This window comes from Sphaerodactylus townsendi, linkage group LG14 (genome assembly GCF_021028975.2).
Source record: "Sphaerodactylus townsendi isolate TG3544 linkage group LG14, MPM_Stown_v2.3, whole genome shotgun sequence".
In the NCBI taxonomy this organism is placed as follows: domain Eukaryota; kingdom Metazoa; phylum Chordata; class Lepidosauria; order Squamata; family Sphaerodactylidae; genus Sphaerodactylus; species Sphaerodactylus townsendi.
Genome location: NC_059438.1, coordinates 20376177 through 20396409, shown reverse-complemented (window position 1 = coordinate 20396409; position 20233 = coordinate 20376177). Strand labels below are relative to the sequence as shown.

At 42.3% G+C, this 20233-nt stretch overlaps 2 protein-coding genes across 8 annotated transcripts in view; one reads left to right on the top strand and one right to left on the bottom strand.

The window, feature by feature from the left end:
• Positions 1-3264: 3264 nt before the first annotated feature.
• FAAP24 (FA core complex associated protein 24) lies at positions 3265-8748 on the bottom strand. Of its 2 annotated transcripts, none has more exons than XM_048515167.1 (5): positions 8610-8748; positions 7660-7831; positions 6170-6309; positions 5318-5470; positions 3265-3932 (listed from the first exon to the last, which is right to left on the bottom strand). In XM_048515167.1, the coding sequence occupies exons 2-5, from the start codon at positions 7817-7819 to the stop codon at positions 3684-3686; spliced, it is 702 nt and encodes a 233-aa protein (XP_048371124.1). In that variant the 5' UTR covers positions 7820-7831; positions 8610-8748; the 3' UTR covers positions 3265-3683. The 2 variants fall into 2 exon arrangements, with proteins under 2 accessions (XP_048371124.1, XP_048371126.1); XM_048515169.1 differs by having other exon boundaries at positions 6170-6222.
• Positions 8749-8856: 108 nt separating this feature from the next.
• The window catches only part of CEP89 (centrosomal protein 89), a 48433-nt gene continuing 37056 nt past the window's right edge, over positions 8857-20233 (top strand). For 3 of the 6 annotated variants that reach the window (XR_007246108.1, XM_048515306.1, XM_048515309.1), the window contains exons 1-4: positions 8857-9027; positions 13294-13400; positions 15083-15244; positions 16927-17125. Coding sequence is in view for 5 of the 6 variants with exons in the window: in XM_048515306.1 (XP_048371263.1) it covers positions 8989-9027; positions 13294-13400; positions 15083-15244; positions 16927-17125 (507 nt within the window). In the remaining variant the exon portion in view is untranslated. Of the gene's footprint in view, positions 9028-9049; positions 9596-9885; positions 10203-13293; positions 13401-15082; positions 15245-16926; positions 17126-20233 lie in introns of those variants that run through there. The other 3 variants (XM_048515308.1, XM_048515307.1, XM_048515310.1) reach the window with 3 other exon arrangements.

Below are 20233 nucleotides of genomic sequence, written 5' to 3'. Positions count from 1 at the left end.
GTTGTGTAGAGTTGCTGGATGATTTGATGATTAGCATGGGGGCTGCATTATCAGTGATGCTAAATACCCTGTAGAGTGGTAGCAGCCAATCTTTTTGAGAAAAAAGTGTCATAAGTTGACTACAGAAGTTTAGGGCCACTATAGAGTTTGTTGCAATACAAATGCAAGCCCCCCTCCTCTCATATCTTGGTGTTTGCCTCTAGCCTTCCGATTTTGGGGAGCAAGCAGCAGCATATGGCAAACAAGTTTGAGCTGGGCCCTCCCTTCTGTCCAAAAATGCCTAAATTGTTTGTGGCATTGATGCTACATGTCAGCCAACCTGTACAAGCACTGGTCCTGATATGGTTGGAAACATGAGAAGAGTCTTCTGCTCCACTTATGCTTCCTGTGCTACACTCTCTTAATGTTCTGTGGAGCCCAGAACAGGCTCTCTGTTTCCTTGTCCTTTGGGAATGACCCCAAGTATAAGGCAAGGGGGGAGGAGGAACTTCGGAAGCCTCTACAGGGAATAGACTGTTTTTAAATTGCAAACACGGCAGAAAGGGGTGGGGGAGAAAATCCTATCGCTATAGACATCCTCTCAGGTAAAATAACTTTTCGCTATGTGGATTTAATATCTGGCAGGCTCTTCAATCTTTATATAAAGCCCTTAGGCCAGGAGCAGCAGTGGCGTAGTGGTTAAGAGCAGGTGTACTCTGGAGGAACCAGGTTTGATTCCTCGCTCTGCCCCTCGAGCTGTGGAGTCTTCTCTGGGGAATCCAGATTAGCCTGTGCACTCCAACACACTCCAACCAACTGGGTGAACTTGGACTAGTCACAGTTCTTCTAAGCTCGCTCAGCTCCACCTACCTCACAGGGTGTTTGTTGTGAGGAAGGAAGGGAAAGGAGTTTGTAAGCCCCTTTGAGTCTCCTACAGGAGAGAAAGGGGGGGGGGGTACAAAAGAAAGTAGATTCAGGCATGCATATGAAGCGCCCGCCTGTACCAGAAAGGCAATACCGAGATGTATCACTTTCCCCCCTGCCCTTTTATGCATTCTTCTGAACAAGGACACCAAGCAGAACTATAGTGAATGAGCCACGGTTGGGTGAGTCGGGTTATAACCTCTGAGTGCCACAAAGCCATGACTTGGCAGAAAGCTATACAGAATGCCCCTGGGCTTGAAACACACATAGGCCCTCCCACGCATTCTGGTTTGGCTGCACTCCAGCCTCTTTCTGAAAAAGTGATTTTTCAGGTTCCACCGACACAGCAAGCTTCCATGCCTGTCACCTGTTACAAGACAGATTTACACAGATCAGCTTTCCAGGTGCACAAATCAGGTGTGGACAAAAGCTGAAATGATAACAATGAACAAGGACCTGCCGCGCCCTGAAAAGAGAGTTTATGCCTCTTGATTTCTCAATGCTGTGAGAGAATTGATTCCCTTGGGCAAGTATGCTGAAATGAATAAGTACAGGAGCCTTAATTTAATGAGTCAGCTGTAGAAGCCTAATAACAGTCATTCAAAACTTTTCCATGTATTGAAGAGAATGATCATCTGTCCACTGACTTCAGTGCATAGAAATTCAACAAAGCATTTTTAATATTAATGGCAATGAATGCTTTTCGAGGTAGAGGATAGAATCTAGCAGCAGATACTTTGATTAGAGAAATCTTTTAATCGCTCATGAAGAGCTAAACCAGGGGTAGGGAACCTGCGGCTCTCCAGATGTTCAGGAACTACAATTCCCATCAGCCCCTACCAGCATGGCCAATTGGCCATGCTGACAGAGGCTGATGGGAATTGTAGTTCCTGAACATCTGGAGAGCCGCAGGTTCCCTACCCCTGATTAAACCTTTCATTGAGATGGCTGAAGGTTTAGTGCACTTCTCCATAACCTTTTTAAATGAGCACTCTGCTCTTCCTGGCTGAGACCCAAAGATCCAGACAAGATCCACCCACAGTAGAACTTCCATTCTCCTCCCACATCTTATCACAAAACCGCTTTTCAAAGCACTTGGTGTTTGGAAGACTGCTCGTTGTCTTGTCTGGTTGTGAAATAGAAGCCAAAATGTCTCTTGGTGCTCAGAAACTAGTTTGTGTTATTTGTAGTGTATGAATACAGGGTGACAGAAGACAATTTCATACATCAGACAGAAAAGCTGACACCCCCATCTGAAGATAGCGGTGAAGTCATGCGATTGCTTCTAGCTAAAAGGTGTTATTCAGGACCTTTGACTATCTGCGTCAAGATCAAATGGAAGTTTCCTTACACTGTCTCCCTTCCCTGCACACAGAGCAAATAATTCACATGCATTCCTCTGCTATACAGATCAGACAGTTTTCTAACAAGCCCTTTCTCTTTTTGCAGCACACAGGAAGCCTAGCCTCCAAAAGTAAACATTTTAAGATGGTTTAATGTGGCAGCCCTGTGCATACCAGCCCAAGTAATGTGTACTGTACATGCTCCGATGCATTTTGCACCCACCAAGACACTCAGGAGCTCCTTTTCACCACACCAAGTTACATGTACAAAAGAGTATATTGCAGTATTTTTGTTATGACACATTGCCTTTGCAATTTTTAAGAGTAGTCTACATAAAAGGTTAATATTCTAGTTTATGCAGATCACTGCTCTTAAGCAGAAAGATGATAAATGGAACTGGAGAGATAAATACTACGCACAAAGTGCTCAACTGAAGGCGTGACTTTTCAGGTTCTATAAAATGCAAACAGCAGGCATCTGCAGCTTGAGTTTGCCTTGTGGCCATGCAAGAGAAGGGAAAAGGAGTCCAAAACATGAACCTCCACTCTGTTTTGCTATTTGAAACAGCCCCTTTGTTTTAGCACTTTGAAGGCAAAAAAGCCTTTCAAAAAACATCATTTTCTCCTATAAAATGTTAGCTCCACAGCATGGAGTGGGACAGGTTTCAAACAGAAGAAGTGCACTGAGGTTGAAAGTAAAATCACCTCTCCATTCCCTGCACAACCCTGAGGCAAAGTGAGGCTACTCAAGACTGCAATTTGGATTTTATAGGTAGTCAGATTTTATAGGTAGTTGTACATTACGCAATGGCCAAAACTTCTTCTCCCAGCTCCCCCTGCCACCCACCTGCGAGAGCTGTGATCTACAGCTTGAGTCGGGGTTGGAGTCATTTTGCAAATCTTCTGCGGAAGCAGCAAAGTGGAAATGGGTTGAATTTTAGAATCACATGACATTTAGTTTTATATCTGCGAGTGTTTAGATGCAATCCAGTATAAAATACTTTAAAATAAATACATCTGGGGATCAGATAGCGTTTTATTCTAAAGCAGACAAAGAGCAGGATTTATACCCAGTTCACATTAGGACCTGACGGTTGGAGCTCTTAACAGGCACCAGTTTTGGCTATTCCTATTGAAAACTCACTGAAATTCAAATTTAATATTCCCATGACAGAAAGCAACATGACGAAACAAAAGGAATGTCATGATGTGGCTGCTCTTGGCCCAAGGTGCATATATACTTTGGTGTCATCCATGAAGGGCTGTGATACGGTCCATTTCTGGTACAGCATGTCCAGATACATTTGTCATTAAGATCTTCTATTGGGAAAAGCGAAATCCAGCTACATATCCTTCAGGCATCTATTAAATAGCTTTATTTACAAGAGTGAACTGTTTCTTCCGAAGATGTTCATGTTTCATGCCAACAAGATGACATTAGTTACTTTGCCTAAAGAATGTATGGATTTGTTGTGCTGCTGCACATCCAACTACCTGCTCAAGCTCTTGAAGGGATGCGTTACAAAGCTGGTGGATGTTTCCAAATTGTTCCAGAAGCAGCAAAGCTTTCGTTTTCCCAACCCCTGGAATCTGCTGAACGGTCTGGAATACAGAAGCCTCCAAGAGCTGAGGTCCCTTCTTATGAAGGAATGGATTGCTGGCTCGATCTTTGGCTTGCTCCTGCACCTGAAACAGAAAATGCATGCAGGCTGAGTGCCCTCTAGTGGATTTAGTACCAATCACTTTACAGGACTACACTTCAGAATACAGCAAGATGAGGATGCTCTGATATTTATGATTCTCATTCCTTGGGCTGTTTTTAATTTATTAAGCAACTGCGTGTGTTAATTCAGGGAAGCAACACTGTGTGTGTGTGTGTGTGTAAAATCCTTCCCTTTATGCTATTTTCCTCAATTAATATCCCGCCCTTGGATTACCATTTATTATGTGATAAGACAGACGCAGAGTTTCTGGTGTGGAAAAGATGGGACTGAGACTGGGCAACTATATGCAAGCACAAGGTTAAAAGCCTTCCCCTACTATGGCTATTTTGAACCTCTTCTTTTGTCACAGGTCTTGTAACTAGTGTGGCAGGTAATTTGATTTTTGTTCATTTCAAACCAAGATCCATTTATACAGCCTTCTTAGGGAAAGCCAAGTCAGATCCATGCAGCTCCTCATAAACTGGCCATGACCAAGAAGGTCATCCCTTATTTAGCCCCCCCCCCCCCTTCAGGAGAATGCTCCATTGAGTTATTATTGGTTGCAATGCAGGATAGGCCCATTCGTCTAATGGTCTTCTGAAGCCTAAGCCTAAGCCTGCGACCTCCTTAAATTAATTGTGCCTTTTAGTTTTCTCCCTATTTGCTGTTTCAGCTACTTTGTTTTAGTTGCTGCCAGCAGCCATTCCATCTAAAGCAGCTGGACTTCCTGACTACCCTAACAACCCTGTTACACCTGCTGGAACTGCACAGAAGAAAACATTCAAATATGATTCCACAAAGTAGTTATAGGTTGCTTTGAGGGGTACGGGGTGAGAAAGTAGGGTATAAGTTGGCATTTCAATGAACGAATCATTCATTGCAAGTGAAGGAGGAGAGACTAAAACACAGAAAACTTCACCATAAAAAACAAGAGATTATCAGTGTCTTTAAACATCAACAAAAATGGAAACATGAAGGCATTTGTAACACTTGTCAAGTTAGGTATATTGTCAAGTTAGGTATATTGAAAAGAAGAGTTGGTTTTTATACCCCACTTTTCTCCAGGTTTCAGGAGTCTTAAAGCGACTTACAATCGCCTTTCCTTCACCACAAAGAAAAATCTTTTGAGTCAGGTAGGGCTGAACAAGTCCTGAGAAAACTGTAACTAGCCCAAGGTCATCCCGCAGGTTTCCCATGGAGGAGTGGGGAAACAAACCTGGTCCTCCAGATTACAGTCTGCTACTTTTAACCACTGCCATTTCCCTCCTGGTTTGCTAACTATAACACACACATTCAGGACACACACCCTGAACAGCAGAAATCATTATTAATATTCACCAATGTTAACAATTCTCAAGAAATACTTACTAGCTGGATAATAAGCTGTGCTGCTTCTCCCTGATTGGCCACTGGAAGTAATGCCATTCCAAGTTCCAAGACAACAAATTTCTGCACTGCCGGGAAATACTGATCGCTTATTGGAGTTTTCTCAACTATTACAATTCCTTGAAGACTGCTGGCCTTAAATGCAGTGAGTAAAAGAAGTGAGATCAGAATGACAGATTGTTTCAGGGGAAAAAAACAGATTGATGTTGGGTCTAAGACTGGGTAATCAGATTTGCAACCTGATTACAAACACTGAAACTTCAATGTAACTATTTACTATTTCAGAAATCAGATTAATGTTGGGTCCAATAATCAGAGCTGCAACCAGATTACAAACACTGAATCCGCAATGTAACTATTTACTGTTTCAGAACAAAAGCATATGAATCCGCAATGTAACTATTTACTGTTTCAGAACAAAAGCATATGCTGGATGGTAGGTCAAAAGATCTGCTGCTCTGAACCAAGGCGAAAGACATGGTATAAACGTTTTAATAAATAAAATTAATAAATAGAATCTCACTTCTGGCAGAAGCAGATAACATCAACCTAGGAAAAAATGCAGCAGATGCAAAAAATCAACAACTGAACTTATCTCCAGACTTTCTGCTATGCCAAAGATTATTTTAGGGAACAGAAAGGGACAGCATTTTAAAGGCTGGTAGGGTTGCCATTTTTATTTCTGCCACTATTTGGGTCATTCATAGCCTGACATGCAAACATTAAAACAGATTAACTTTCTGACTAGTAACTACTTTGGAGCAAGTAGTCCCACCATGCAGCTAATGTGAGTTGTCTTATGAACAGGGAACCAATCTAACAGGTGGTACTTACATTTCTAAAGCGAACAAGTCGTCGTTTGAAGCCATTTCCTGCCACCAGGTCAGCTTCAGAAATATAAAGTACACAAGTTCTGTTTGAAAGATGAAAGTCCACAACTCCTAAGCCATCTTCCAAAATTAGCTTAACTTTCCCTTTAAAAAGTACAAGGGGGAAAAAGAGGATATTATAACAATGGAAGAGACACACAATGGTCACCTGTAGATTGGACTATTGCAACTCACTCTATCAAAGGCTACCCTTGGGCCTGCTCCAGAAACTCCAGCTGGGGCAAAATGTGGCAGTGTGGGTCTTTGCCAAATCAGGCAGCGGGCACACAATCGGTGGTCCACTAACTGCACTGGCTCCAGATGGAGTATCAAATCAGGTTCAAGGTTTTGGTACTTGCCTTCAAAGCCCTAACTGGCCTGAGGCTATTGTATCTTCAAGATTGCCTCTCCCAGCACGTTTCCCAAACAGCATCACGCTGAGCAGGTAGCCCTAAAGCTACCAGGATTGCCCCAAGTGGCACTCCACACACCAATGGGTGACGTGGAGATTTCCTCTTCCCCAATGCTACCAAATTCTAAAATAGGGCATTACCATACTTTAAGTGCGCCAAATGTGCTAATCATGCTGGACTGGGAGTGCCCAGACAACCAGAATAAAAACCTCATTAAATAACAAAAACCAAACATAAACTCTCTAGCATGACGATGGCAACCTGTTTTCCTTGTTGTGATGAGATATATTTCTGAAAAAATGAAATTCTAAATTGTTTTTAGGGTTGTGCTTTTTAACAACTCATTTAGCATCTTTTTCATTTTGATTCCACTCTTTCTCCAAAAATTTCACAGCGATACACATGGTTCTATCCTCTTCCCCTTATCACAACCAACCTGTCATGTAGGTTATACTATGCTCCACAGAAAGATGATAGTTTGGCCTGTTGAGGTGCAACAGACAAGAAAATTGCACGCTTCCACATTAGAATATAGTCCTGAACTAATATGGCCCCTTCTGCACACGCAAAATAATGCGTTTTCAAACCACTTTGACAACTGTTTGCAAGTGGGTTTTGCTATTCTGCACAGCTTCAAAGAGCACTGAAAGCAGTTTGAAAGTGCATTATTCTGCGTGTGCGGAATGAGCCTATGAGAATTATCACTCATTTTTATGTGCTGCCTTTGTCAAAACCATGGTACTTTGATAAAAAAACGTTTACACCAAAATGTATTTTTGCTTTCAAATGTATGGAGGGAGCAGGGCTAGGTAGGCACTAGGACCCAGGCAGAGCATTCTACAACAAAGGTTTGGCATGCTTTATTGTGTGGAGAAAGGATATACAGCCCTACTACCATCTTTTTGTGCAACAGAGAATGTCAGACTGGCCCAGTGTTCCACAAGGGGCTTGGGGACACAGTGGGAATCTTAACACAGATCTTTTTAGGCAGAGCCCAAAATATTAATGAATATACCACACAAGCTGTCTTTGACATGTTTACCTTGAATTCCCTGAACAATCTGCGATCCTTTCCACTTCTCGTTGCCAATTACATGACCGAAAGGCACATTTACAGCTCCTGCTCGGACAGGAGTGGTTGCATTTTCCATCACTAAGTTTTCTTTATCAGCTTTGTATTGTGCAAGGAAAACATTACACATACAGGCATTATTCTGGAAACAAAGGCACAGAAATAAACAAGACAATATGACAGGTAGGCAGAACAAGCATATCATCTCAAACATGTCTTCTCTGCCTTGTAGCATATGCAGTTTGTTACCAGCACCCAAGTGGTAAGAAAATTAAAACTGAATTCTCAAGTACAAAATTGGGGAATATGTGAGGAAACTTAAAATGAAACTTCTCCCTTACGGGGGAATTCTTCCCTTTTTATTTTTACCGCTGCCTGGTGGAGGTAGAACTCCTTTCCTGCTTCATAAAATGCAAAATTTAAACAGGTTTAAACAAACTGACAGCACTACTATGCCATCAAGCTATAATTAAAACATGTGAATGAAACAATTAACAAGTTGTAATTTTGTCTATTGCAAAGCTAACAGCACTGTGTATGAGTAACAATAGCTAGTAAAAATTATTTAATATAGAAAAAGCATGCTTCATATCTTCTAAGTACAAATTAACAAATATCTTCTAAGTACAAATTAACATTAACCTTCATGTGTATTTCAACATAATAATAGAAATAGAAAAGATACTATAGAAAAGATAAGAACTAAACAGAGAAGACATCTACCCAAAATTGCATTAATTAAACTTTGCATAATTGGATCCCGATGTGACAGACATTTGTTAAAAGGACCAGGATATTTTTTTCTCCAAACCTGTTGGCGACCAAAGTCACAGGTCAAGAGTAAGCTACACACACGTGTGTGTGCGCGTGTGTTTGTCACGTGTACCTACAAGTTCCAAAGAAACCTCCTCAGTAGTTACCTGTCCTCAGCTAAAGCAAATTGTAATATTAACGAAACTCTACTCGTCATCCCCTCGCAAGAACTTTAGCGCGTCCAACAAGAAGGAGGCTCTCGCCAACCAATCAGCACCGACATTTTAGAGCGGCCAGGGAAGGGGCGGGCTGGTTGTTAAGGAAAGAGCTGGATAAGCAAGCCGAGCGGCGATTGGTCAGACTGGGAAGAACTACCCAATCGCTTTGCGACTTGTTCAGCAGCCGTTGCGAAGGTGGAAGCGTCTCTGTTTCCACAGGGGGGGAAATTGTAGGCCATGGGCCACCCCTCCTCACTGGATAATTCCCCGAGCCCGGGCTAATTCCCTCCCGCGGTGTCTCCCTCCCTGCTCAGGCCTTTTTGCTCTCATGGCGTTTAATTTCAGGAGAGGCCGAAGAGGCCAGTTTGTGAGTATTTCCCCCCCAGGTCGAAGGGCGGGGACGACCCCCGTAAGGAAGCAGAAGGGCGAGCGGCGCGGCTGAGGAGAGGGGCGCTGGTTGCCATGGCGACCATTGCCGTGGCTACCAGGAACCGCACCGACCGGGCTGGCAGCGCTCGCGGCTTGGTCAGACAGCGGGGCCGCAGTGGAGAGATGCAACAGGCGGGCAGGCGGCGACTTCTGGTCAAGTTCCTTCCAAGAGAGCCTGGCCTTTTCCTTCTGCAGCTCCGAAAAGACGGTGGCCGTTCCAGCTTCTGACAACAATTTATATAATTTGTTTAATCTTTGGAAAAAGATTTAGACAAACCACGTGCAAAAGGAAACGGCAGCTCAGTGGCATCTTGAAAGCTTACAAAACCTCTTCCAGCATAAAATGTGCTGATAAAGATCTCACTTGGTCAGAGGCATGAAATGTGCATCGATAAGACCACTTCCAGAGAGTTCCCGTTTTAGTCTGCAAGCAGAACAGCTGTGTTCGAGTTCAGTAGCAACAGAATTGCCAGGAATGAGCTTTTGAGAGCATGCAATTATGGAAGGTTTGACCTCTCAAAACCCTCCCCCCACTCCAATCTTATTAGTCTCTAAGGTTCTGCTGGACTCGAATCCATCCATATTCACAATTTCCAGTGGGTAGCCATGTTGAGCAAGACATGAATACAAGGGCAGGATTGGAGTCTAGTAGCCCCTTTGAGACCAACAAGATTTCCTGGGTAGAAGATTGTGAAACTCAGCTGGAAATCCTTGGTCTTAAAGGGACTACTAGACTTGACTCTTTACGTTCCATTCATATGTCTGCTGGTTACAGATTTTAAGGTAAAGTCATCTGTTGATGTATGATTCATGCTGTCCCGGGGAAGATTTATGCTGGAATTATTTTTGTTAGTCTTTAAGATACCATTGGATTTGTGTTTTGTTGCTGCAAGACAATATGGCTGTTCACCTGGAATTTGGCGCAAAGCCTTGATTTCTCAAAATGGTGTTGCCCTCCTCCCCACTCCTTATATTTTTGCAGCAGCTTTCAAACGTATCATGAATTAATGCTGCCCATCAAATAATTATATTTTGTCTTTTCTTCTTTCTGGTATTCCTGCAAATGCTCCTTGCCTCTGAGTTGCCTGCTTCAGCATGAGGGACTGTAGACAGGTGCTTGATCTATCACATTGGCCATTTTTGGTGCCACTATTGTGTTTCTAATATGTAAAAAAGAATAGTTGAACTACATTAATTGGGGTGAAAATTAGTTCCAGGGCTGGAAATGCCTGTGCACATGGAGGAAAATTTTGGAAGTTGGCCTACCCTGACTCTTGCTGTTTCTCCTGTTAGCCTGTTGTTGTCTATCTTGCAGGATACTGGCTCAAAGGCTTTCTCAGAACTTAGAGGTGCCAGGCTTATGTTGCACTCAAAGAAACATTGTCAGACCAAAGTCTTTTGCATAATCATTGGGCTAGACTGTGACATTCCAGTGCACCTTACCTGAGTAAACCTCAGCTTCTAATATCTGTGGTCAGTTATCTGTTGGGCTATGAAATTTTTCATGGTTATAACAGAGATCTATTTACTTCATTTATATCCTCCCAGTGGGGACACAAAGCAGCTTATATCGTTCTGTTCTCCATTTTTTTCCCCTCATACTTCTCGGAGGCAGGTTAGGCTAAGAATGTGTGACTGACTCAAAGTCACTCAGCAAGTTTCCGTAGCAAACATGGATCTCCCCGATCCCAGTCTGACACTCTAGCCACACATCACATGCGCTACTCTGCAGATAAATTAGAAACCACATTTTCACTTCCTCAGTAACAAATGTCCTTTTGTTTCAAGGCAAAAGTGAAGCGTTTTGTAAACTCTTTCTGTACACCAGTACAAAAATTTTAAGAAGCAGATTGATGCTTCTGTATTCATTTTAATCCATGTATACCCTGCCACTCACGTCATTCTTCTCTACTTTATCCTCACAATAACTCTGTGAAGTAGGTTTGTTTGAGAATGTATGAATGACCCTCAGTTGCAGTTTTGCAGTGTTTATTGTGCAATGAAAATCAACTGTTTTTTTAATAAGTTGCCTTAAGTCCCCTTAACAAAGCAACCCTGAACAAAGTTACACCCTTCGTTGTTCACTGAAGTCAGTGTCCTTAGAAAGTTGTTTAAAATCACACTTCAAATCACTGCCCCACCTATTAAAATTGCCCTTTACCATTTCATCCACCAAAACTATAATTGGTTATAATTTAAACTGAGTAACCGTATGTGGCATCGTGGCTTTTAGATGATTAAATCGTGACTTTGAACAGTATTAAATATGTCCAATCTAAATAGAGAACTATGTAACCAGTCATATTAGACCAAAGAATCTTTGCGATTTGTTTTCTCTTTAGAATCGCATTGGGTGGCCATTCTCAGATATGGAGCATCCACAGAGCTGAAATAATCCAAGACCCTGATACATAGATACCCAGATCAGGAACCAAAGCTTATGAAACTAGTTCTCTGAGAACCATAGAATCTGTAGAATAATTTTCCTTGACAGCTTTTACAGTTTTTAAAAAAGTGCAACATTTTACTGAGGAAATGTAAGCCCTTTGTCTGAGTCCAGTGAGCCCTTTGGGACTTAACCCTAGAGATGTATTATTAACATTCTGAATTCTTTTTCCAGTCCTGTTCATCCATTATCTTCCACAGAGATGACTTGTTTTTCAATGCATGAAGTTTTTACAAGAACAGATGCCTGTCAACTCTAGATAAATTTTTTAAACACATTAATGTGGGGCTCATCTCTGGAGGGGATGAGTCTGCCTATCGGAATGAAGTGGACCGACTGCTCTCATGGTGCAGGGAAAATAACCTGGTTCTTAACACTAACAAGACAAAGGAGCTCATAGTGGACTATAGAAGGAATAGCTCAGAAATTCAGCCCTTGACTATAAATGGAGATCAAGTGGAGCGGGTGGCTAGTTTTAAATTCCTGGGCGTTATGATTAAAGAGGATTTGACCTGGGGAGTACAGACTACCGCGGTGGTTAAGAAAGCCCAGCAAAGACTGTACTTTCTGAGACTTTTAAGGAAGCAACAACTAGATGGAAAACTTCTGGTGTCCTTTTACCGCTGTGCTATAGAGAGTGTCCTAACCTACTGCATCTGTGTATGGTTCTCCAGTTGCACAGTGGCGAATAGGAAGGCGCTCCAAAGGGTGATCAATACTGCACAAAGGATTATCGGCTGCCCTCTCCCCTCCTTGGAAGAAATCTATAATGCCCGAAGTCTAAATAAAGCCCAAAATATTCTAAGGGACCCGTCTCATCCAGCACACTCTCTTTTTAAACTGCTACCATCTGGCAGACGATACAGGGCCCTCAGAACTAGGACAAAGAGGCTTAGAGACAGCTTCTACTCTAGAGCTGTGGCTATGCTAAACTCCGCTGCTTCATATTGATGTATTTGGGGCTATGTAGGGATGGGTGGAGGATGATGATGTATGAGTCTGAAATTGCATGAGTCTGAAATTGTATGAGTCTGAAATTGTGTGCATCGAGGAATGCTGCTGTAAATTTCGTTGTGCGTGCACAATGACAATAAAATGCTTATGCTTATGCTTAATAATCTCTAAAGCCCAGTTTATGACAAAAGGTTAAGTTTGGGTTATTTTCTGAAAGTTAATAGTTTCCGTAAATGATAAAAGATACATGATGAAGTTTTAGAAAGATTTTTAATGAGTTCATCTAAGGCAAGCACTGTCTGCTTTTGGCATGTATGTTTATCAATAATTCTTGTAGCTCCTTGTCACAAATGATAATGTTGCACCATCAGTTGCTGCAGTAGCAATATAACTGATGGATTGCTGGTGCAGTGGAGTGTGTGGGGTGTGTAGTCAGTGTTGCTAACAGTGTCATTCTGAACAGTGTTAAACTGTAGCAGTATAACTGATGGATTGCTGGTGCAGTGGAGTATGTAAGGTGTGTAGTCAGTGTTGCTGACTAACAGTGCCATTCTGAACAGTGTTGGACTGCTCTAACCAAGGGTGTACTTCTGTTTACGATTTCACTGTGAGGGTCTCTTGAATGCATCATTGTAATTAGCAATAGCGAAGTCATACTTAAAACCAGTTGGGCCTGCTACATTCATTAATTTGCATGTAAATATTCTGCCCCTTTGTGTTATTTTCTTAGTACTTGTGCATGCTCAGTTTTGTGTTTTGCATTTGTTCCATCATTGCCAACTAACTTTATTTTAAATTGTCTAGAGACATATAGCTCATGGCCTGATCCCTGCAGCTACCATAGCTCCTAAACCTGCCGTTCCCCGCACCCCTCCCCCTCGTAGTCCAAACCCTTCTCCAGAAAGGCCCAGGTAGGTTTTAATGTTCTTCATCTCTAACTTAACCTAACCATTCATTTGGTGGGATCAAAGTAATCAATAGAACTAAATATTTAGAATTTTCTTTCTTTCTTTCTTTCTTTCTTTCTTTCTTTCTTTCTTTCTTTCTTTCTTTCTTTCTTTCTTTCTTTCTTTCTTTCTTTCTTTCTTTCTTTCTTTCTTTCTTTCTTTCTTTCTTCTTTCTTTCTTTCTTTCTTTCTTTCAAGATCTAGTTGACTGGTATATTATACTGATGTGATGTATTCTTAAGTGGTTAAGGATCATTCCCTAATTATCTTCAGGGCAGTCCCAAACAAGAGTTACACCCTACTAAGCTCATTGACTTTAACAGAAGTAATTCTGTTTAGGATTGCAATGTTAAAGGCGTAAATAACATTTCTGTTGTTTTGTGTATATACTGTGGAGATCAACAGCAAGGGTTACATAGTTTGACTCTGCTAAAATGAGGCCAGCATGATATGTGTATTATCTATTGTTATTACATTATATGAAAGAACAGCTTCCTAAAATAACATTAACCAATAGTGTTGACAAGATACTATGTAGAGCAGTAGTTCTCGACCTTTTTTCACTAGTGTATCCCTTGGCAACCCATTTCCCTAAAATTGTACCCCCATATTAGTAAACCCATTATGTATATTTTTTCATGTACCCCCAAACACACTGGTGTGGGTCGTGTACCCCAGGTTGGGAAGTACTGATGTAGAGAGATTAAAATACAGTAGTATTTCTGATATAGAGTAGTGAAACATCTGCATTGTATGTTAGATTAATTTGATTTGACTTATACAACAAATAACAGATTTAACTGACACATTATTATGTATTATTTCATAGCCACTCTTTCTGGTTTTTAAAGTCATCGCTGTTATTAAAGTTTTTTTCAGTATGTTACTTTCTGATTCATCTCACTCCTTTGACCTTTCAAGAAACCTGCTCACAGTACTGCAGTGTCTCTTAGGATCAGTTTATATAACCAAGAAAATCAAATAATAAAGCTTTTGCTGGACTAAACCACTTCAGGCTGCATTTGAATGTGAGGGGTTGCATTTAAATGATCCTCAGTGGAAGGGAAAAACATTCCCTTTCTCAAAGAATACTGGCATGCAATTGAGAAGCGTTCAACAGAGCACTTAAAAATGTAGAATCTAGGTACAGCCGTTAGAGCTTGGTTGCCATGACCCAAACGTCTGCGCATGCAAAAGTTGCCCATATTTTCTGTGCCTGAGAAACATGACTTGTGTATGATCACTCTTCATTATGCATGCTGAACATTGTTTCTTTAAATAGTGAATAGCCTTGCTTACTTGAAACTGAGTGTGCACATTGGAGTCACTAAGCTGTGATCTGACCCCACAATTCGGAGGCCCACGTTTGCCCAAAATAAAAGATCATCAAGCATCCTCCAGGGCTCTTGTTTGTTTCAGACTGATCTAGTGAAACATCTGCTGTGCATGTGAACCAGATATTTAGGGTCATGGAATGCAACATTCATTTCAGGGCTTCATTCAGTTCCTGCCTAATTTTTGGAATATAAGTTTACATTTGGAAGTCCCAGTGTGGGAAGGGTCTATTTAAAAATAAAATAAAGGTACTGAGCGCCATAAACTTGGCTCCAATTTTTTAATTTTATTTCTAACGTTTACATCTTTTAGATCCGCGCTAGCAGCAGCTATTCTTGTGACAACGCTAACTGGACGGACTGTTGCCCTCCCTCAGCCTCGCCAGCGATCGCTTTCGGAAAGCGATGCCTCCTATTTGCAATACCAAGAAAGCTGTATTGAGCCGTATGCCACAGTCACTGAGCTTCGAATGGGGTATGTTATATTGCACATTTTGCCATAGCCTATCGATAGCCTAGAGCAACCTGCGGCTCTCCAGATGTTCATGGACTACAATTCCCAATAGCCCCTGCAATTGGCCATGCTGGAAGAGGCTGATGGGATTTGTAGTCCATGAACATCTGGAGAGCTGCAGGTTACAGACCCCTGGCCTAGAGAGCAGTCCTAAGCAGGTCTAGTCAGAATCCTTCTCCAGTCTGTTCAGTAGGACTGACTCCTAAGAAGGAGATTTGCTTTGTAAAGGAATTCTTTTTTCCACCAGTAACAGAATCCAAGACACGTTTTTGTGTGTGGAAACAAATAGTCCCAACACCTCACTGCAATGTTATCTTTCCCCATATTTTCCCTTCGCTACAGAAATAATGGTTTGGATCCACAGAATGGTTCTACTTTTAATAGAAAGTGTACTCCCATCTCCAGGAAGGTATCCTTTTTGTTCACAAGCGGATATATTGAGCTCCAACCCTCAGTGAATACATCAACCCTCCATTGGTACATTGTTGTTACCAGCAAGTCCAGATGTTTCTGTTCAGATATCTTTGCAACAGGGAATTGTATTTTACAGTTCTGGCTCGACCAAAGACCAAACATAACCTGAGATAAACCTTAGGATGAGGCTCCCTTACACACCCAACAGGATGTGTAAAGTGCCATGGTGCTGTTACAAAGGCGTTGCAAATAAATGGCAGTCTCTAGGGCAGGGGTAGGGAACCTTTAACACTCAAAGAGCCATTTGGACCCGTTTTCCACTGGAAAAGAAAACACTTGGAGCCGCAAATAATTTTTGACATTTAAAATAAAGATAACACTGTATATATTGGGTTTTTAAACCTTTTACTCCACTCATTCTGAGAAGCGCATGGATGCACCCGCCCTGCGGCCTGCAGGGCAGGCAAGGATGGGGCCGGCGGCTCGGCCTTGACGGCCACTGGGAAAGCGACTGCCCCGCTCGAACAAGGTGGACGAGAGGGGAAACCCGCGGCGCTGCCTTGACAGTTGGCGACCACAGGCAATTGGTGCGCCACGCATACCTGCTGCCTGCAGAGGCGGGCGAAGGATGAAAGCCAGCAGCTTTCGGCCGGGAAAGTGCCTGCCGTCGGCCTCCAGCGGGGGGTGGGCCGAGAGGAGAAGCCAGCGGCGTACCAGCCGACTACGGGCAATTGGTGGGCCCGCCCTGCTGATGAAGCCAGCGGCTTGGCTCGTGGAGCCACAGTGCAAGGGCAGAAGAGCCACATGCGGCTCTCGAGCCGCAGGTTCCCTACCCCTGCTCTAGGGGTTATGTTACTAATTTTTTAAATCTATTAATCAGATTTAAAATTGTAGATTTAAAAATTGATTGTGATTGGATCTCTTCCTCTGAAATGCTACTCTGCAAACATGTCGTTGCTGTATATGATAGATACATTTTCGTTATTCAAGTAATGACTGAAATATGGCTTTAAAGAATCGTCTTTGTTAAATAGTGATAATATTTTTTCCTGTATTTATGTATATTTTGTTTGAATGTTAGTAGTCAGTAGCCAGTTATCTAACTTACGGGTAGTTAGGTAAAAGGTTTATTTTGGATCTTTTGACATGAGCACTTTCTGCCTAGTGAAGTGATATGCTTTGGTGAAGTTACCTGGGTGGTTATCCCTTAACATGTTTTCTCCTTACAGTCCAAACTGGAACAGCGATGGGGATGAAAGAAGTGCTGTGCAGTCTGTGGATGTTTCTGGCAGTTGTTGCGAAGATGAAAACATGGATACTTTCGCTTCAGACACAGAAAAAGAACCAAAGCCTACTGATCAGGCTATAAATCAGAAAGAAAGCACTGGTAGTGAGGCTGTCTATGCTGTTCCACACAAAATTAAAAAGGTATGCTCTCAAATGTTCAGTTTCTGCCAGCCAATTGAATATGTGTGGTGAGAATCATAAATTCTTGTAATCACATTTGCAAAAGTATGCTGTTGTCAGATACATTATTCCTATACGTCCAACAGAAAAACCAAGTGGCTTTTCTGAACACCTTAAGTGATCCCAGTTTATTTATCCGCTTTGGCTATGAGGACACAGCAAAATCCCACTCATAGAAATATCATATAATCCTAATTTCCTGTGGTGCTGTTAAAGCTAGAAAATGTCATCTCTTTGTACTAGTGATGGGTGAATACCCTGTGTCTGGAATTGGATCACCTTTTGGGAGCAGCATCTGTGAATGCTTGGGAAACAAATCTGCTCTTTAGTCGGTGGTTCTGATTTGGCTTGCTTTTGTTTGTGCGTAGGTATTTTCACACTGTTCTTTGGGAATGGTACTGTGGGAGAAAGGCAGCACATTGCCTAGGCAGCCATGCTGCATCCCCTTTCTTCTGTTTCCACTGGCCCACGATGGGCTGCTTGCTCATTCCTATCTCCTCACTCAGATCCCCTTGTGGATAGGAGGCAGCAGCGGTGGTGTCATCTGTCAGGTGGCGGCCACCAACTGAGAGGAATCATCTGTTGCTGCAGCTTTTCTGCTTCTCCCCCCCCCCCCCCCCCCAATGGTCCTTCCAAATGGAGGAGCTGCCACATCCCCATGAATGGGAGTGTGGGAAGTTCAGGTGCAGCATCATCAAGATTAAAGGAAAGGAAAGCATTCTTAAAGGTCAAGTTGATGTGATGTCTGGGGGCTTACATAATTTCCCAGCATTACCTTGTTTTGTAAATGCCATTTGCATTTAAATGCCATTCGCATTTACAAAAAGCTCAAGTAAATTTTGACATTCAAGACAGTACTCTTGAGATCAAATAATGGCTTAAAGGACTGATACTCAGTGGCTTTGGAACCACACGTGGTTCTTTGATATTCTGCCTTTGGCTCTTCAGAGCCCTGTTCCCCAATATGGTGCCTTCTCTATTTCCAGGAAAGTGGGAAAAGACATTGCCTGGTGGGGCTTGTAGTTGGCATCTGACTCCTACCTTGAAACAGCAGCTGCTAGAGCAGCAGGTAAACTGAAAGTCTCCCAGAGAGACTGTCCTCAGGCCAGGGAAGCAAATGTGGCTTGTTTGAGTGTTAAGGGCAAATGTGGCTTTCCATGAGCTGAGGCGTCGGTACTGCTGGTCATCTTCTGAACATGGACTGTTACTGTCTTCTTGTCTCATCTGGCTGTCTGATAGATACCGACTGAGTACACACAAGAGAGGTAGAAGAAGAAGAGTTTGGATTTATATCCCCCCTTTCTCTCCTGTAGGAGACTCAAAGGGGCTTACAATCTCCTTGCCTTCCTCCCTCACAGCAAACACCCTGTGCGGTGGGTGGGGCTGAGAGAGCTCCAGAAAGCTATGACCAGCCCAAGGTCACCCAGCTGGCGTGTGTGGAAGTGCACAGGCTAATCTGAAGTCACCAGATAAGCCTCCACAGCTCAGGCGGCAGAGCAGGCAATCAAACCCGGTTCCTCCAAATTAGAATGCACCTTCTCTTAACCACTACACTACTGGTGCATAAACTTGAAATACATCTGGTTTTTAATGACAAATGGAGTAATAATAGTAGGGCAAGGTGGAATCAATGTAGAAAAGCAAGCATTGGAAATCCATGTTACAAGCCATTTGCTGTTGAACTTTGCAGCTCGGGAGTAACTTATTTCCACTTTAACTTTGTTATGACTGGGACCATTAGATGGTGTTACTTCTGTAGCGTTTCCATAATTGGAAACACATAAAATCCATCTTACAATAAAATATGTAGATTAACTCCGAGATAGAAGACAATTTTTAATATGAATGTATCAAGACAACAATATATGTTACCTAACTGGAAGTATCAGCTGGATTTTAATGAGTGAGGTTGCTGGAACATACACAAAGGTTGAACCAGTGGATGAGTTTATCAGGTCAGCCAACCAAAAGCTGTATGATTACTAGAGAATTTGATGAATATGTTTCTTTTGAGTTGTGCCTCACATTGCAGACATACACATTATTTGTTTATTTGCTCAGTTATTTGACTTTAGAATCTTTTCTTTCATGGAGACTGGCTTGAATTTATGAACTAGAATTCTGAGAGCTTTGCTTGTCGTATGTTTGGGCAAAGCCAGCATTTGGCATGAAAGCAAAATTAAACCTTTGAGGTGTCATCTGTTGTAGCTTTTCTGCTTTTTTCCCTTCTGAATAGTCCTCCCAAATGCAGAAGCTGCCAGATCCCCCAAGAATGTGGGAAATGGGAAGTTCAGGTGTAACTTCATCAAGACCAAGTAAAGGGTTAAAGGAAAGGAAAGCATTCTTAAAGGTCAGGCGTGAGCTGCTTCTCCATGAGATACTTTCACAACTGGAATGATCAATGGAATTTATGAGTAGGCTGGGCATCCTATGAAGTTATTAATTCTGCCGCCAGAGTGACTGAAATATCTGCTTGATCCTCATTGTTTTACACATTTGTAAAAGCTGTTTTTGAAACTAGGCTAACAGTATCATTTCTACAAAATAATGAGAACTGTGATGCCGCCGTGACGAGTCCAGGCAGACAGTATGATTCATAAAGCAATGTGCAAGCAAGAGTGTCTACCTCTAGTTCTGATAGATTCCTCCTTCCCAGTTTGTCAGTTTGCATTGCTTACATCTGAGGGAGCAAACATCTTTAAAGTCCATCATCACAGTAGGTTAGAGCCCTGCACCAAGGGAAATTAAAAATTCAGTAGTCAGAAAGGCATTGGAGGGAAAAGCCAAAGGAAGGGGAAAAGAAATAAAATGCTGTCTTTGTGTAAAGTTGTTTTAGGAGAGGTAAAGAACAACAATAAGGTCAAATCCTTTATTTATTTAATGTTATTTATTTTACTAGACTTACTGTGCCCACGAAACACCCCCAGCCATGCCAGCGCAGTGTCCTGTGGTGACAGGGCTGGGGTATGGTAGCTACTCCTGGGATTGAGTGCTACAGAGCCATGTAGCTCCTGGGTGCCCACCTATATGCCCCCTCTGCCAGCACATTTGCCCCTTGTGCCGGCAGGT